The 19,181-nt window shown below is 44.9% G+C and overlaps 1 protein-coding gene across 9 annotated transcripts in view; it reads right to left on the reverse strand.

The window, feature by feature from the left end:
- Positions 1–3,337: 3,337 nt before the first annotated feature.
- UACA (uveal autoantigen with coiled-coil domains and ankyrin repeats) overlaps positions 3,338–19,181 on the reverse strand; it is a 77,378-nt gene continuing 61,534 nt past the window's right edge. For 7 of the 9 annotated variants that reach the window (XM_087877828.1, XM_087877826.1, XM_087877822.1 and 4 more), the window contains 6 exons: positions 16,796–16,832; positions 12,548–12,597; positions 8,563–11,271; positions 7,381–7,527; positions 5,733–5,798; positions 3,338–5,547 (listed from right to left, as the gene is read on the reverse strand). In XM_087877828.1, coding sequence (XP_087733954.1) covers positions 5,476–5,547; positions 5,733–5,798; positions 7,381–7,527; positions 8,563–11,271; positions 12,548–12,597; positions 16,796–16,832 — 3,081 coding nt within the window. In that variant the 3' untranslated portion in view covers positions 3,338–5,475. The remainder of the gene's footprint in view (positions 5,548–5,732; positions 5,799–7,380; positions 7,528–8,562; positions 11,272–12,547; positions 12,598–16,795; positions 16,833–19,181) is intronic. The other 2 variants (XM_087877824.1, XM_087877823.1) reach the window with 1 other exon arrangement.

Here is a 19,181-nt window from a genome sequence, read left to right on the forward strand (position 1 = left end):
GGGTCTTGCATTGTTGGTGCAGCGGGTGGTGAGTGCGAATCTTGTGGTTGATCCTGCAGGTGATCAGATTCCAGTGCTCGCTTTATGGGCGCGTTGTTTCTCAGAGGGTTGGCTGGTCGGTGCGTGGTTTCCGGTGGCCACCCTGTTGTCCCTTTGGCTTTGGGGTGCCTTGGGGTGGTTTTTTGCAAGTGCGGGAGGCTTGAATGTGGAGCCGAGTGCTGCCGCAAGAGTCTCGATCGCTTTTTCCACTTCGGGCCCAGTAGGTGGGCTCTTGCAGGCTTGTGCCATTACTTCAGGGCAGTTTTCGGGTTCTTCCGAAAGAAAGAACCTGAATTGTATTGGGGTCTTCGTTGTTTCGCGCCGTTTTATTTGAATCTTGGCTCCCCATTGGTTGTTGGCCATTCCAAGATGGCCACCGGGACCATGGCGCGGAAATGAAATCGTCCATGTCTGGAGCTTCAGCTTGGGAATGCCTTTCCCTTGCTGGACTGGCAACTTCATTGTCTTGTTCCTGGGTGCTCATCGCTGCTCCATGGCTTTCTAGGAGGCCTTGGAGTTTACGATGAGGTCCTCTTTGCTGACAGGCGCTTCCAGCATGTTCAGTATGGTTGATCGGAAGTCGTCTCTGCTTGGTGGCTCACTCCTTTCGTGGCTGCAGGTTTCCTCTCTCGGTTCCTCATCCCAGAGTAGTGGGCTCGGGTCGTAGTCTTGCTCACACTCGCTCATGGCAATTCTTGCTGTGGCGCCTTCGAGAGCCTGCAGCTCTTCCATCTGCTTGGTATAGGCTCTGGTGTACATCCTGCTTTCTGCTTCGGATTGTGTTCCTGATTCTGCCATTTCTGTGAGTTGTGGGTTAACCATCCTCTGCTACCAAACTGTGACGTGTTTCCAAGGATCTTACCCAATAACTCCAACACGAAATGTTCTTAAATCAAAGTTTTTTATTGATCAGTTATTTCTATTACAGGTGAAGGTCTGGAAGTGCATCTGGATCTCTGGACCACACCTTATATACCAGGGAGGTGGAGCTAAGGTAAGAAGGGCCAGGTGGGTGAATGGGGTTAACCCTTGCTCTGCCATGGGGAAGCAATATGTAACACTTCCACAAGAGCAGTCTAGACTACCTGGGGTATTGCATCTTTCAGGATGGGGTGGAAATGGTCCCAGGTAAATTGAGGGCAATTCTGAAATGGGAGGCCCCTCAAACCAGGAGACACTTACAGAGTTTCCTGGAATTTGTGAACAGCAGTTCATCCCCACATTTGCTCAGATAGCCCTGCCTATCACCAATTTACTCAAGACAGGAAGGGGAGGGGTGAAGTCCAAGCCGAGTCAGCCACTAAACTGGTTAATCAAATGCCAAACGGCTTTCGAGAAGCTAAAGCAGCTCTTTGCTGCAGAGTCAGTTTTGAAGCACCCAAACCCAGATGACCCTTTCGTGATCCAAACAATTTTTTTTAAAATTTGATTTATATGCCGCCCTTCTCCGGAGACTCAGGGCGGCTTACAATGCGTTAAGCAATAGCCTTCATACTTGTGTATATTTATACAAAGTCAGTTTATTGCCCCCACAACTGGTCCTTAATTTACCTACCTTAGAAAGGATGGAAGGCTGAGTCTGGTAAGATTCGATGGAAGTCTTGAGCCTGGATGGAAGTCTTGAGCCTGGTAAGATTCGAACCTGCAGTAATTGCAGGTAGCTGTGTTAATAACAAGGTGCTTTAGACCACTGTACTACCAAGGCTCTTGATTGCCAGCGATGTGGCAGTAGGGGCAGTTTTATTCCAGAAGAACAAAAAGTGGGAGCTGTAAACCTGTAACCAAATCACATGAAGTATTAGTACCACTTTATAAAGCCTTAGTAAGGCCACACCTGGAATACTGCATCCAATTTTGGTCACCACATTACAAAAAAGATGTTGAGATTTTGGAAAAAGTGCAATGAAGAGCAACTAAGATCATTAAAGGCCTGTAGACAAAAACATATGAAGGACGGCTGCAGGATTTGGATTTGGTTGCTAACTTCCTAACAGTGAGAACAATTAACCAGTGGAACAGCTTGCCTTCAGAACTTGTGGGTGCTTCTTCATTGGAGGTTTTTAAGAAGACCACACATCCTTCCCACCACCCCTTCGCACCCGGCGGCAGCGCTTCTTGCGCTCCCCTTCCCCAGCGGTGGCAGGAGCAGGTGGTGGGGGAGGGTGGCAGCAGGCTGCAGCAGCAGGCTGGTCGCTCTGGCTGGTGGCTCCTCCTCCTGCCACCCTCGCACACCGGGCAGCATCCAGGCAGCCATACCTGGCCTCCCCCTGTGGCAGCGCACATGGATCCCAGCAGCGCAGCTTCAGGGCCTCTCCTCGCAGTGGCGGTGATGAGGCAAACAGGCAGATGGGCATAGGGGAGTGATTGGTGGCAGCGCTCCTGGCTGGCAAAGGTGGATATCCAGGGCTGTATGCAGGCAACGATGGCATGGCCGGTGCACACCCGCGCTAAAGGCCAGCTGATTGTTGCACACACATGCGCACCAGTAATCAGCAGACTAGCTGGCTGGTGCGTATGCGTGCCCTGGAAACCCGGAAGAGGAATGGGCAACGCCATGCGTGCCGGGCAACATGGCTTTGCATGCCACTTCTGGCACACGTGCCATAGGTTCGCCAACACAGATCTAGTGTTGGCTATTCCTGCCAGCTTAATAGCATCTGCAAATTTGGTGAGTTCCCCTTCTATTCCCTCATCTAAGTCGTTTATGAAGATATTGGAGAGTACTGGAACTAGGACAGAATCTTGTGGTACCCCACTGCTTACTTCCCTCCATGTAGCTGTAATATTGTTAAGGATTACTCATTGAGAATGATTTGTCAGCTAGTTACAAATCCATCTGATGGTGATCCCATTTTTTTCTAGCTTACGAAGAAGTAGGTTGTGGTTTACTTTGTTGAATGTCTTGCTAAAGTCTAAGTATATTATGTCCACAGCATTTCGTTGATCTACTAATTTAGTCACTAGGTCAAAGAATGAAATAAGATTAGTTTGGCATGATCTGTTTTTAACAAATCCATGCTGATTTCTAGTTATTACTTTATTCATTTCTAGATGTTTACAGATCTGTTTGATTATCTTTTCCAGTATCTTCCCGGGTATTGATATTAGGCTGATTGGTCTGTAGTTTCCTGGGTCTGGGGTTTTTTTTCTTTTTTTTCTTTTCTTTTTTGAAGATGGGAACCACATCAGCTCTTTTTCAGTCCTCTGATAGTTCCCTGATGCTCCAGGATTTTTTTGCTGTATCTCAGCTCACCCACCCAAAACGGCAGCATGTCATTTCAATAAAGCACAGGAGAAGTGACACAGAAAATAAACTTTTATTGATATGTAGTGTAAAAGGGAGACTAGAAATACATAAATGTCTCCCAGAGAAAAGAGAATGATAATACTTTTAAGTATTAGTACATCAAAACCAGACAATTATTGTCAGTTATTCAAGTTGCTGAGAACAAGAGCACTTGGTGAATTGGTTAATCTAAGCCTTCCAGAAGAGCAAAACAAGAGGCATGCTCTGAAGTTCTCAGTCAACCTTCCACAAAGACATTTTAAGCCCACCCAATCTATGCACAGGTTAACCTTCCCCATTTCCTTCCCTGTTTACAATCCTGTCACCTTTTTGCAATTCCTGTCACCTCAGAAAAATGGCAACAGAGCCTGCAGTCCATTGCAATCCAACACACTCTAGTTCCCTGTGCCTGAAAGGTCCTCTTTGTAAGTAGGCAAAGGGCAGGAATGCCCAGTTATCTGCAACTCTGGAAATACAGGCCTTTGTGTTTGATCAGCACTGTGGATGGCAGAATCAGCTGTCAGTTTGTTGAAGCAGCACCACAGTCAATCTCCAACTGAGATGCTCGTAGCAACAATGACTCTTGCCAATCAAGGAGCCATCTTCAGAAGTCCATCAGGGCAACATCCTGTCTTAGCGCACAACAGGCACAATGTGGCTTTGCAATTATTCAAGATCATGCTCAACTTCAGACGCTTAACATAAGTAACTGGCATTTTTGAAGCAATCTGCTTTTAATATTTCCATGTAAAAAGGTGGGTTTTTTTCCAGAAACCCAGAACTCCATATATCTGCTTTTGGAACTATTCCAAAGTTACTTAAAAAGCAACACCAAACTTTCCTTTATATTTATTCCTAAAACACATAACATCTATGCCAAGTTAATTTTCTCACCAAAAGGCTTTTCCTGCATAAATAATATCCTTTATAGTGGATTATTATACATAATTTACAAAATACTGTATTTTAAGATGCTATTAAATCACCTTAGCATAAAATCAAAGAATTTGAGCGATTGGGGTCCATTGTTTGAATCCAACTGGCACAAACTAAGGCACAGACCTCACAGCAGGAGCAATATTTCCCCAGAGGGGTCTTTCTGGGAGCTCCTTTCAGCAGAGTTCCCCACTCCAAGTTGAATGGAGCCACAACTGACAGCCACAGCCACCAGTTCATTGAATATATATAAGAACACAATTAAGTTTCCTGGGTAACTGAATAGATGCGCTTGCTGCTCTAGGAAGACAGATGCCCCTGCCTAATAAGCCACAGACCTGGAAAGGACAAACTGGTCTTCGGCCCTTGACCTGCCTCCAACTCGTGGCTGCAAAGGGGGGTCCAGCACTACAGCCAAGCCCACTACAAGAGGCACAGGTATCCTTTTGTTTCTGCATTTTTTTTAAAAAAAACTTTTTAATTTTCCCAACTACTTTAGTTGTTAATTAGCTTAACTGTAAACAGTTGATTTCTTCTTTTTTAAAAAAGTAATGAATGATCAAATACAAATCTTAGGCTACTGTATTTCAAGGTTTCATAACAGCTTTTCATTTTTATCTATCGCAGTCCTGCTGTCCTTAAAATTACAAATAAATCAGTAATGAACACTCCGTGAAAAACTATCTTGTAAAAAGCAAAATATTGTCTGATGTATTTTTCTCTCATGAAAATAGCAATAAAAAGGCATTACTACTTTTAGCTAGTCTTCAAAGAGGCAGCTTGGCCAGCCAAGCCACCGTGGAACACAGGGGGAGCATCAAGGCCAATCCCAGGAGGACACCTTCAGTCTGGTTCAGCCCCCACCCCAGAAGATGCAGGCCCATTTCTCTGAGCTCCCTGGCTCAGAGCCTGACATCTACAAGGAGTGGGAGGGGAGATGTCTGGGCAGGGCAGGATTAGCATTCTTTTAGGGCTGTCAATCCAACATTCAGGAGAACTTCGCTTTGGTCATCATTTTGACTACCTATAAATAAATTTTTCAAATTACAAGTGATCTTCTCATTTTTGTTTAAAAATGAGTTTGTGTAAATATTTTTCCATATTCCTGCTACAAGCAGCTGAAGGGCGGGTTACCAACTCCTAAGCATTAAGGGACGTTAAGAAGTTGGCAAAGTTGCCTGCAGCCTGAGGAGCCAGCCAGAGCTTCAATTCCCCTAGCAAATCAGTCCCTGTCGCATGCGGATGATCTGGAGCAAGGCTGCCTGCACATCTTCATCCATGTGACCCTGCAAAATTAAAAGGAGACCTTTAAAAAAGGAAACTACTAAACATTTCTTGTCCATTCTTGTTCTGAAGTTGGATTGCTTGGATAAGTCTCCTTAAAGGAGACAGCAGTCACACTCAAGCATGAGAGCAATTGTCACCCAGGCCAAGCGAACCCTCTCCCCAAAGTCCCTGCAAGGTCACGCACCTGAACAGCACTAAGAAGGTGTGTCCGGTATATTGAGATGACTTCTTGGTGCTGCCTCTCAGCATCCTAAAGCAAAGGAATCTTCCATTAATTTTCTACCTGAAACGATCAAACTGATTGGCTTCACTCTCGTTGAGGAGAGGTGAGATGTTGCACAAGGGACTGATGCTTCTGACACCTCTAGAAATTCCTCCTGAGATTTTAATCCACTGCTCACAGTGAGGAGCACTCCTTGGTGCTCTCTGAGCTTGCTTTTCTTGCAGAGTAAAATACTGGGGTATACCAGAAAATAAATCATATTTAAAAGGAAAAGATTTAAAAAGCTGGCAGGCTCCAGGAGAAGAGCCTTCTGAGTGGCGTCTGCCCTCTGGAACATCTTCCCCCCTTCCCTCCCTCCCTCCTGACTTTTTTAAGAGCCTTAAAACCTGGCTGTGCCAGACGGCTTGGGGATCCAATGGAGGAGCTTCATACTGGAGATGGTTGTTGAATTAAAACTTAATCCCACCTCCCCACCGGCCCTGCTCTTTCCCATCTGATGTCAATGGTTGTATTTGTTAATGATTTTATCCACTGTGTTCTATAATTGTTGATTTTAATGTTTTTAATTTTTTTATGCTGTAAGCCACTCAAAGTTGTTGACTATAAGATTGGCGGCAAATAAATTTGATAGACAGACAAACAAGACAGCCAGTCAGCCAGTCAAGGAACCCTTGGTGCTCTGAGCTTGGCTGTTTGCTTGCAAACTAGTGCAGGGCACTGATGGGATCTAGTCAGGTCATGAAACGTCTGCAAGGAACAACCAAGGTCAGAGAGGACTCACAGCTCCACCTAAGCTATTGTGATGTCTCCCTTGGACGACTCCTCTGATTCTTCCTTGGAGGTCAGCTCAAGGGAGGATGAACTCATTCCTAGCACATCAGAACTGGGTTAACATGACTCTGAACAGCCAGCCAAAAGAGTTTTACAGGAGGCTTCGGCTGGGACAGCTTGCAGGTCAATGAGGAGGAGCTACCTTCCGTGGTGGATCCGAGAGCACACAAGACAGAGGAAAGACAAGAGCAATAGAGATCTGCCAGATTACTTGGGAGAAGGCCCTTGCCTGTCTTGATGGGTTGCACCGGAAAGCTATTTATCACAGCAGGCAGAGGGAAGCGTTGCGTTTGTGGCTGTGCGTTCCTTGTGCTTCCTGCTTGACTTTGTGCCTTGGAGACTCTGCGTCTTTCACCAAGTTAGCTCTTGTATTTCAGTTTGGCCTGGTGGAGTTAAGTTTGTTTGGTGGACTTATTTGTTGGAGCAACTTTCCACTGTTTTATGGCCATTGCTTTGTGGACTAACCTTGGCCTGCTTGTGGCTGGATTTATTGGGACAGTTCTGAGGCTAGGTGAAGGGAATTGCTGGGGAACATTAATAAACTCTCTACAACCACACTTTTGGGTGTGTGTGACTGAGAGGGGCAGCACAGCAGTATATATAGGAAATATGTGTTAATGGAAGGGAGGGGCCATGCACTCACATTCAGGTTTCTTCTGCAGATGTGCAGAGTTGCAAGTCATGCAAGGACTGAGAGATTATTTTCCCACCATATTTAAGCCTGGCATTCCTAACACGCTGCAATTCCTAACACACTGTATTCCAGTTCCCTACTTACAGCCAGCTGCTGCTGCAGAGTCTTCACCTGGTTCTGGAGCACTTCCATCTGTGGATTTTGCCTCTTTGCAGGAATGTTGTGGGTAAGCTGTGAGAGGCCATTAAGAGCCTGTTTGAGCCGTTCTACATCATTGAGAAGCTCCGTTATCTTCAAGAGAGATATTGATAAAATTCCAATGAAAAGAACAGGAAAGCCCTGCCCTCCCATCATCCCCGGCCCACACATAAGGAGAAAAAATACAACCCAATCCCTGGGATTTGGGCACGTTCAACTAGAAGAGGACAGAAATTCAGTTTTGCCCACAAAAGAGGGCTGATCCCATTTTTACATGGAATTCTTGCATAACATAAAAAGGCAGGAAGTAGGAAACAACTGCAGACATCTCCACACTGAGCAGCTCTTGTCAGCTACATCAACAGCTTTGGAATGACTATCTGCTACACCACCAAACCCAACTGCAGAAGGAAGAAGGAAAGCAGGCCACCCAACTCCAGGGAGACTTCAGGTCAGAAAACAAAACTCCTGAGAGTTTTAAGATGATGACTGACCAATGTTATTTTTTATTAAATGGCAATGCTGTGATAATGCAATGTCCCCTCAGAGCTTGCCAGCAGCTATGCTACAGCGACTGCATGTAAGCTACCAGGAGTCTAAATGGAGACGGTGGGCATATGACTACTGTAATTAAAAAATATGTGAAAAAACAATGGCAGGTTTAGACAATCCTTTTAACCTAGAGTAGGGACCCCATTCAGCCTTTCAAAGCTAGATGTTTTCATCACGGAAAAACTCCAGGAAGGGCTTCCATAAATTGAATTTCTTCAAATTCCCCACATATGACCCCAAATGTCTCAGAGGAAAATGTATGTAATCCTGGCACATCCAGTGGCTTCCATGTGAGCACAAAACCTGATGGTGCAGCTTTTGCTCACCTGGAAATCCCAGTAAAGGTCCCCAAGACCTTTGCTACTGGCAATTTAATGTCCTTGGGGGTTTCCATAAAGTACTTGTGTGGGATTTATAAATGCAGCTTTGTGTAATCATGTGTGCTAGATGCAACAAGCAATGCTTCTTTAATGTGACTCCATTCCAAAGCTACTGAAAGGAAATCTGGGAGGAGTCAGTCTAGCTCTCCTCTGCACCTCCTCAGGCATCTCAGCTTCCCCATTTCAACTGGCTCACCTTGTTATCTTTGGCCTCCACCTGCTTGGCAGACTCCTGGATCCTTTTCTGCAACTCCACAATGGTGCTCAGAGACTTGTCACACCGCTCTTTCTGGTCTTTGATTTCCTGCTCAATGTTGACGTTTCTTGGCTGAAGCAGCTCCTTCTCATCCTTCAAGGATGGCTCCTCTGCATTTGCCTTCAGCGAATCGTCCTGCAGCTTCTCCATCTTTTTAGTCAGCTCAGCCAGTTTCTCAGCCATGCTGCTCACTTGGCCTTCCAGCCTGCTTCTCATCCTCTTGTGCTCAGATGCCTCCACCACCTCTCTCTTCTCCAGCTTGCTTAGTGCTTGCTTCGTGCTCTGAAGTTCAGACTGCAGCTGGGAGACCTCTTCTTTTCTGGTTAGGTTTTCTTCCTCCTTCTCTCTCCATCCAGACTGGAGAATTGCCATTTCCTTCTCTAGCCTTTCTTTGATTTGGGAGTGTTCTGCCAGAGGCACCGAGGTGGCCTGTAGATGGACCAGTTCCTGCTGCAGCTCTTGAGCTCTCTGCAGCTCTTGCTGGTTTCTGGTTGCCTGGCTGTCGAGTTTTGCTTTCAGGTCCTCAATAGTACAGCTGAGCTTCCTCTCCAGGGCCTCCACTTGCTCCAGAGGAACATACTGGCCCTGCAAGCGGCTCTGCAGGAGGAGCACCTCTGAGCGCTGCCTGGCACTCTCCTCCTGAAGCCCCTCCTTCTCTCCCGTGACCTCAGCAAACTTTTGCTGCAGCTCCCTTAACTCCTTCTTCAGGTCATCCACCTTGCTTGCCAACATTCCCTCCATTTCATGATACTTCTCTGCAAGGATATATTTTTGCTGCAGATCAGTTTGGACAGTCAGGATTCCAGCTGTTAATTTTTTGATTTCCTCAATGTGTTTCTGGATTTCTTCCTCTTTTATTCTGAGCTGTTCCCCCTGTTCCAAGAGCTGGCTTTTCAGCTCCATCACAGTGGCCTCAAAGTCCCGCTTCTTTTCATCCAGACTGGCAAGGGGAGCATATTTAGACTTGATGCATTCTTGAATCAAGTCAATCTCCTTCTTCTGGGCTTCAATTTCTGCATGCAATTGGGCCACTTCTTCTTGCTTTTCTTGGTACTTTGCCAGCATTGCAGAGTTGTTTCTCTGAAGGTCCTGAATATTTTTATTCAGAACAGCGACTTTACTGTCATGGTCTTTTGTACTGAGATATTCAGCCTGCATTTGACTTTGCAGCCCCCTCAATTTCTGCTTCAGTTCACTGTTCTCCTCATTTACTTTCAAATATTCCTGCTTCACCTCTTCCATCTTCTCTTTCAGGTCTGACAATTCTTCATCTGTTCTTTCCAGCATGATGTTCAAGGCAGTTTTTGCCTCTTCGTGAGTTTCTGAAGAGACATACTGCTCCTTCATGACATCTTGGAGAGCTGCATTTTTAGTTACCAATTCAGAAACTTTGGCCTGCTCTTTTTCGTATCTTTTGCTAAGCTCATTAAGCTGCTTTTGCAAGTCTGCCAAGGTAGATTTTAAGATTCCTATTTCTTTCTCATGCTTTTCAGGAGGAATGTAAACTGTCTGAAGCTTACTGACCTTCTCCTGCAGGCACAGCTTCTCCGCTAATAGTTTCTCTGTTTCTCCTTTATACCGGTGATATTTTTCAGTGGTTTCCGTCACCTTCTTGTTCAGCTCGCCTACCACTTTCCTTGTGTCTTCACTGATCTTCAAAGGAACATATTGGGTCTTCACCTCACCTCTGAGGGTCTCCATCTGCTGCTTTAGGAGGCTATGGTCCATCTGAGCCCTTTCTACTGCCTTGTGTAAGGCTTGGTTTTTCTGTTTCAGTTCCAAGTGCCCCTTCTCAAGCTCACGGGCCCTTTGCTCATATCTGCTTCTGACATGCTTATGTTCCTCTGGCTTCACATAGTGAGCAAACTGAGCTTTTTGCTTCTCAAGCTCCGTCCTAAGATGTTGAACTTCTATGCACAGCTTTTCACGTTCTTTCTCCAACTCTGCTAGCTTCCAGTCCTTCTCATCAATTTCACTGGACAAAGAACTCTTCATCTTTTCAAATTTGTTAGCCAATTTCACTGCTGTTTCATTCAGCTGTTCTTCTGCCTCAGAAAAAGTCCTCTCCCTTTTTTCACGTTCCACTTTCAACATGCCAAGTCCTTTCTGCAACTTTTTGTTTTCCTCCACAAGCCTTGCTTCATCTCGTCTGAATTCTTCCACTAATAGCTCATTCTGCTTCAACTGATTCCTCAACTTGCCCACTTCAGCTGAAGCTCCCTCATACTTAGCCTTCATGTCCTTCAGCTCCTCAGCCACCTTAGTGCTACCTGCAGCAGCTTCATTTGTCAGGTGATTCTTCAAGGCAAGAAAGTGGGTCTGCATCTGCTTCACTTTCCCTTCTGAATCAAACATTCTCTTCTGCACATCTTTTAAAGCATCTTCCAGTTGTTTTATCTGCTGATCTGACTCTTGCTTAATTCTTTCACACTCAGAGACCAGGGCTTTGCATTCTGCAGTCTTGTGGGACAGCTCTGCCTGAAGCCTGCTGAGGTCACCTCTTGCTGCCTCATAACAGCTTTTGATGCTGCTGAGCTCTCGCTTGAGAGTATCAGTCTCTGAGGTGCAACATTGTGTTGGGCTTAAGAGCTCCAAAGGCCTCACCATTGATCGGCTCTGGAGATTAGCAGGCGCCAAAGCAAGGGTTTGCTTTAAACAAAACAAAGGTATTCGTTAAGTTTCATACAATCGTTTCTATAAAACAGTAACTTTAACAGTTTTTTTATGTAAAGGGAAAAGCCTCCATCTAGTTCAACTATGGTGCTTTAAATGCTACACTCCCAAGTTCATTTCGTAATTTTTCAGATTAAAAGGCAAGCCAATGTTGCTTAGAAGGATGAAAAATATGATGACTTGTTGGATCGCAGTTATACTTAGGATAAAAAGTAGAAAATAGGTGTAAGGACATCCCTCCACTAACATAAATGTATTGCCTCTAAATTTTACTAACTTGAAGATTAAAATAGCATCCTCGTTTCCAGATTTAAATTGTCAGCACTGGAAGTTCAGCAACTCCCCAGCTCACAAAGAGCACAAGTGGGCCAATGTTTGCAGCCAATGGCCATGCAAAAACATTTGGGAAGGGTTTGGAGGCTGCAGCAAGTGGGGCCACAATGGAAAAGAGATCAGGGGTGTCAAACTCAAGGCCCCTGGGCCGGATCCGGCCCACGGGATGCTTAGAGCTGGCTCAAGGGGGTGCCCTGGAAATATCAAAGGACCAGTCCGTGGTGCCTCTGGCAGTGAAAACAAAGCCTGGGGGGCCCTGAGAACCATTTTCACTGGCAAAGGGCTGCAGGAGCCTGTCATGGCAAAAAACAGAGCCCGGGCAGGCAACACGCGTCCTCCCCAGGGTCTTTCTGCTGGCAGAGGGCCGCAGGAGGCCATTGTGGCCAAAAACGGAGCCTCAATGACTGATATCAAGCTGGCCATCCCCAATCCAGCCACGCCCCCTGGCTAGGCCCAACCGCCAGGCTGCACCATCTGTGCTAAATCATGAGGTCAAACACAGCCTTGATGCGGCCCTCAATGAAATTGTTTGACCCCTGGCCTAGATTATGTTCCTTTTTTTTCCTTTTCTGAAAAGGCCTTGTTTTTAAATAGCATTAAACCAACATTTCAGCGCTATTTTTGTGGTGAATCTATAGTTTTTATGAATTGCCCACCTCAAAAGGGCAGAAAAGCCAATTGTTGACAACCACAGTTGCAGGGGGAGACCAACAGCAAAAAAAAAAAAGGCAGGGGAAGACGGCCGTTTTGGGGGCATGTTCTAACTTCTGAAAGCTCCGTCCTCCTAATGGGTGGAGCTACAGGAAGCTCTGCTGAGGAATGCAGCATCTCCAGGGGCTGCCCAATAACAGACGCCAATACATGGATCGCACTTGGAAAGCAAACTGGAGTTCCATTGGAACCAAGAATATTTAAGTACCTGGGATCCTGCAGAATAGCCTGGGTCCATCATCAGTACATTTTCTTTCCCTTAAGAAAAACAGAACACGTTCCTTCTTTGAATATATGGACATTGAAACAAATGTCCATATATTCTATATTAAAAAAGAAAAGAAAATCAAACACATACACTGGTTGCACCAACAATTTTGAAATGGTATTCCATCTCTTCAGATGCACCAAGTATTTCCATATGCTTGCACATACATTTGGGAGGCGAAAAACACAGAACTAATTATATTAAGCTTATTAAAGCAATATTAATAATCTAGCACAGGCTTTATACAGAAGAGTTGTTACCACAAATATCCTGGCAATAGTAAGCTATTACTATTGTGAGATATAAAATATTATTTTATTTTGGCTACAGGTGACAGATCTGAAAATCAAGATAGTTTAGCAGTTTCAGAGTGGAATCTCCTCTGAGACTCCAAGTATGAATGGCTACTTTAAAGTTAGCAGCTGAAACCAGATGGATTACATCCCAGGGTTTTGAAAGAGCTGCCAAATGTGATCTCAGAACAACTGAACCATATCTTTCAGAGCTCCTGGAGCATTGGGGAACTATCAGAGGACTGGAAAAGAGTTGATGTGGTTTCAATCTTCAAAAAGGGAAAAGGTGTGGATCCAGGAAACTACTGATCAATCAACTTGACACTGATACCTGGGTGAAATCCTAGAAACTATCAACGCAATTACTAGAAGCCAACATGGGTTTTTAAAAAAACAAATCATGCCAGATAAACCTTATTGCCTTCTTCAACAATGTAACTAAATTAGTAGATCAAGGAAATGCTGTGGACTGTAATTTACTTAGACTTCAGCAAGGCATTTGACAAAGTAGAACATAGTCTACTTCTTGTTAATAATATGGGTTAGACAGCATTACAACCAGATGGATTCAAGTTGATTAACCAACCACACTCAGTCATAAATGGAACTACATCTACATGGAGGGAAGCATGCAGTGGGGTACCCCAAGGTTCTGTCTTGGGCCCAGTGCTCTTCAACATCTTCATAAATTAGGTAAATAATTTATGGGGATAGAAAGGAATCTCATCAAATTTGCAGATGACACCAAGCTGGGGAGAAACAGCTAACATTCTAAAAGATAGATTCGAGATCCAGAAGAATCTTGACAGACTTGAAGACTGGGCCCTATACAGTAAATTCAATTAAGTGGTGAGAAAAGTAAGGTTTTACAGTTAGGCAAGAAAAGCCAAATGCATAGGTATCAAATAGGTAGCACACGGCTGAACAGCAGTATTTGTGAGAGAGATCTAGAAGTCCTAAAGAACAATCAATTAAGTATGAGCCAGCAATGTGGTGCAGCTGCCAAAAAAGCCAATGCAGTCCTAAGATACATCAACAGAGGAATAGTATCAAGATCACAAGAAGTGTTTTTCATTTTTCTCCACAACTGTTTTTACTGGGTATAGTTAAGGGTTTTACATTGGGTGAAACAAAGTTGATATTGTATATGATAACAGCAGCAAGACTATTGATAGGTAAATACTGGAAAAATGAAGCTTTGCCCACTATCGAGGAATGGACTATGAAGATGGCCAGTTTTGCAGAGATGGCGAAGATTTCAGCATATCTAAAAGACTGTTCACAAGAGACTTATGAATGGGAATGGAGAAAGTGGATAGATTATGTTCAGAACAAATACCAAACTAGGAAGTATCAAATAGCTTTCATTTGAAAATGATATATTAAGATAGAAATATGTTAATGTAATGAAGATAAAAAAGAAAATTAAGGGGGAGGGAGGGGTTCAAGTTTTATATAAGTTTTATATAAAGGGTTTTTTTTTTATTTGATATGAGTATACTGTGTGGAAGTCCGGGGGGAGGGGAGGGTTAGGGAGGGTTAGGGAGGTTGGGAAGGTTGGGGTGGGTTGAGGTGGGGGAGAAAAAGGGGTGAAAATGTAATTGTAAAACTTTTGCAATAAAAAAAAAAAGATCACGAGAAGTGATAGTGCCACTTTATACTGTATTGATAAGACCACACTTGGCATTCTACATAAAGCTCTGATCCCCATGATACAAAAAAGATGTTGAGACCCTAGAAAGAGTACAAAGAGCAATAAAGACAAAAAGAGGTCTGCAGGTTAAACCGAGTCCAATGAAGAGAAAAATTATCTACATGATAGCAGTCTTCCAATATCTGAGGAGCTATCACAGAGAAGAAAGGGGTCCAAAGCACTTGAGAGCAGAACAAGAAATAACAGGTGGAACTTCATTAAAGAAAGAGCCAACCAGAATTAAGGAGAAATTTCCTGACAATGAGAACAATCAGTGAAATGGCTTGCCTCAAGAAGTTGTGGATGCTCCATCACTGGAGGTTTTTCAAGAGGAGACTGGTTGGCCATTTGTCTAGTATGGTATTAGGTCTTCTGTCTTGAGCAGGGGGTTGGACTAGAAGACCTCCAAGTCACTTCCAACCTTGTTACACTATGTTCTATGAAAGGTCATTTTCAAATTCTGAATATTGCCATGATAACAAAGGCATGCCATCTGTCAGAAATGGTGTAGGATCTCCTACAAGGTCCCTTCCAACTCTGTTATTCTATAATTCAATCGTCCTTTGCTGGTATCTTTTCATTACTCGGAATGCCTATTATAAAGCTGCCACAGAAAGAAGAGAACAACACTTTCTTAAAACTGAGCCAGCATGGTGTGGCATTTGAGACATTGCACTAGGAGCAGGGAAGTCCAGGTTTTTATCTCCTTAGTAAGGCGACACCTGGAATATTGCCTCCAGTTAAGGTCACCACATTACGAAAAAGACATTGAGACTTTGGAAAAAGTGCAAAGAAGAGCAACTAAGTTGATTAAGGGCCTGGAGAGTAAAATATACGACGAATGTGTCAGCTGGATCTCCAGCATGGGTTTCTTCAGTGTGCTTGCGATAGCTGCCATAGTAATAAGGGGGGGAGGGGCGGCTCAGGTATTGGGATGGAGAAGTGAATTGGTGTAGTCCCATAAGAACTGAAAGGGAAGTTTGTACTCATGAATTATGGCACTGCCGAGTCGAGTTGTTTACACTCCGTCAAGGTCAACCATCCTAAGACTCCAGATGGGAGAAATACCTGAAGACTGGCTTTTCACAACATCATATTGGACGTTGATTGGGCTCCCATTGCTGGACCCTGGGGAGAGGGATTTGGGGTGACTTTAAATCTGTAACCTTTGAGTGTTTTGAATCAGATCTTGCCTCACTTTCGCTGCTAACATTTCAAACTTAGTAAAAGTACCTCTTCTCTAAATCAATAGAGTTGGGGGTTTTCTTTCTTGAGTTTTGAATGGAGGCAGGATTTGGGCATGGCCAGTCTAGAGAAAAGAAGGACTAGAGGTGACATGATACTGCTGTATTCCAGTATTTGAGAGGCTGCCACAAAGAAGAGGGGGTCAACTTATTTTCCAAAGTACCAGAAGGCAAGGCAAGAAACAATAGATGGAAACTAATCAAGGAGAGACCCCTGAGTTCTTCGGGAGAAGGGCGGTATATAAATATAATAAATAAATGAATGAATGAATGAATGAATGAATGAATGAATGAATGAATGAATGAATCAATAAATAAATCAATAAATCAATAAGAAATTTCATAACAGTGAGGACAATTAACCAGTGGGACAGCCTGCCTCCAGAAGTTTTGGGTGCTTCATCACTGGTGGTTTTTAAGAAGAGACTGGACAATCACTTATCTGAAATGGAAGCCTCCACATACACAAAACAGATGTCACAAGATTCATGAACATCAACACTGAGGGTGAAACGTTCCTCCAGAAAAGAGGCAGAGAGCAGAAGATGAAGGAGAGGCAAGGAGGGCAGAATATCATATGGTGTTGGAAGAACCAGCCTTCTCTCAACTCTTAAAGGTACAAAATGTCCAACTCTGGGCTATCTGAGCATCCTCCTGTTTTCCATCCCTTGGGAGACTTCACCAGCATCTGACTGTAATGGGCACATCCATATTCCCTCTGCACATGGATTCAATTCCACTGAGAAGCCTACCAAACCCACATCCTCCTCAACTTGCCTCCCACTGCCTGCTTACTGAAAAAAACCCACACATTGTTTTGGAAGAAGTCTGCCAGGAATTCATCTGCTTCCTGGAAGACAAACCCAAGGATGCACAATTACAGGCTGCACAAATAAGCAACTGCAAAACTACAGAAAGACTGCCTGTCATGCTGAAGAAGATATCAAAAGCTACCTACTGTTATTAGGGTTGCTTCCAGATCCGGCATGGTCACCCTGAAATCACAAAAAACAGACATGGTTTCACATAGCTAATTGGCTGCCAATCAGGAGCTTTAAATGATACTTCTTTCCTTCCTTAAAATTCCTTCAGAATTACCAATGAAATTCAAAGTAGAATGTACAGAACTTTCATTCATATCAACAAAATGTATGCACGAGATAGTAGCACACAACTGAGCTCTCTAACTAGATCAAGAGAAGGGGCGTTGGTCTTACCTGACACGCTCCTTCTCATTTAGTGGAAATTACATCCAGGAATGGGTTAATTTTGTCTCCTCGCTGATTGGACTGAGTCTGTTTTGAGATGTGAGGACCCGCCTCTTCTACAGACGGTCCCCAACTTTTGGCGAAGGTGAAGCAACAGACTTGACGCGTCATAATCAATGATTTAAGCAATGATTTACCCAGGACCAGATGGTCTCCAGGGTGTGGCTGGGTGCTATCTCCACCAAATGAGAAGGACTGTTAGGTAAGACCAATGCCTCTTCTCCATTATAGGTGGAGATAGCATCCAGGAATGGGACATACTGTCAGCTTTGGAAGCCATATTAGGCCGGAAGCTCCAACACCTTCTCATGTGTGGGAAAGTAGGAGAGGGGGTTAGTAGACATAATAGCATTCTTCCTGTCGGTCAAGGTCAGGGCGATCCAGCATCTGGAGGAGTGGTCAGGGGGGGGATGGAACGGACGTTGATTGGAGCATGTGACCGACTGGGTGGAAAAGGGGATGGTTTTGGGAGCTTTGACTTACTGAAGGAAAACCCGGGCTTTTCAGATTCGGGTTTCCCCCAGATGTGCCAATTTGCCTATTCTAGTAAACAGGACTTTGGAAAATGCTTGCTTCCGCATCTTTACTAGGAGTGGGTTTTTTTCTGGAATGCTGACACATACCAAAGCTGGCTGCTTTACGGGTGGACTGCAGTCTGGTTCTGAGCTCCCGGTTCCACGTGCACTGTCTGGAGCACACGTCTGCCAAAGGCCACCTCAGCCGAAGCAAAGGTGTCTATTTTGTAATGCCTGATGAATGGTGATGGGAAGGACTACGTTGCTGCTCGACAGACTTCTTCGATTGAAGCCTGTGTCGCCCAACCCTGCTGTGGTGGCTGCGCTCCTGGTGGAATGGGCTATCACTCTCAAAGGCAATGGAAGAGCCTGGACCTCGTAGGCCTTGGCGATACACGCCCAAATCCACTGACCTACTGTCGACATGACCTTCCTGCTGAGTGTAGCGGGCTGGAAGGACACAAATAGTGATTCTGATCTCCGAAATGAGGAAGTCCTTTTAAGACAAATGCAGAGAGCCCTCCTTACATCTAAGGTGTGCCACTTCTTCTCTAGTGCGTGGCCAGACTCCAGGCAGAAATTTGGTGGCACCAACTCCTGGGCCCTATGGAGTTCACTTTGGGGACAAAGGAGGGGTCTAACCACAAAACTACTCTGTCTGGATGAAAAATACAGAGGTCCTTCCTCACAGAGAAGGCTGCCAGTTCTGAGATCCGCCTGGCCAATCCAACAGCCACCAGGAATACCACCTTAAAGGTAAGAGCTGCAGACCAGCCGATCTTAATGGCTCAAAGGGGGCCCCGATGAGAGTGCAAGACCTTGGACAGGTCCCAGGTAGGGTACCTGTGCACCACTGGTGGTTTTAAGTTGGTTGCGCCCCTTATGAATCTGCACACCGTAGGAAGTTGAGAGAGACTGTAGTTTCCCACAAGTCAATACTGAGGACAGTGCCACCACTTATCATCTGATAGTATTAGGGGATAGCCCTTTATCAAGGCCATCCTGTAGGAACTCCAGGATCTGGGCAATTGATACATCCATGGAGTCTGCTCCTGCCTTAACACAAAAGCCACAAAAAGCCTTCCACATGGCTTTTATATGGTTGGTGGAGGGCCTCCTAGAGGCCTGTATTGTTTGAATGCTCCTGGTGGAAAACTTGTCTTTTCTCAGAAGACTCCACTCAAGCGGTCAAATGTGGGGTCTGGGTGGACTAAGGCTGAGGTAGATCTTCTTGTGAGGTATTCTCCATGGCCGGGCTACCGACAGGTTGACCAGGTCAGCAAACCACAGTCGTCTGGGCCAGTGAGGTGCTCCACCCTCTCTGACATCTTCCTGATCACCTTTGGGTGGAAGAGGTGGGAAGGCATACAGTAATCTTGGAGGCCACTGACAGTGGAGGGCATCGACACCTTCCGCCCCTGGAGTTGCAAACAGTGCGAAAAATCTGGGCAGCTGGCTATTGACTGAAGTGGCAAACAAGTCCATGACTGGGAGGCTGAATCATTCCACAATTTCCCAGAACAGAGAGGGGTGCACTCCGCTTGGTCGATGTAAGCCCTGC

This window comes from Pantherophis guttatus, chromosome 13, assembly GCF_059756535.1.
Source record: "Pantherophis guttatus breed Tessera chromosome 13, ASM5975653v1, whole genome shotgun sequence".
Classification (NCBI taxonomy): Eukaryota; Metazoa; Chordata; class Lepidosauria; order Squamata; family Colubridae; genus Pantherophis; species Pantherophis guttatus.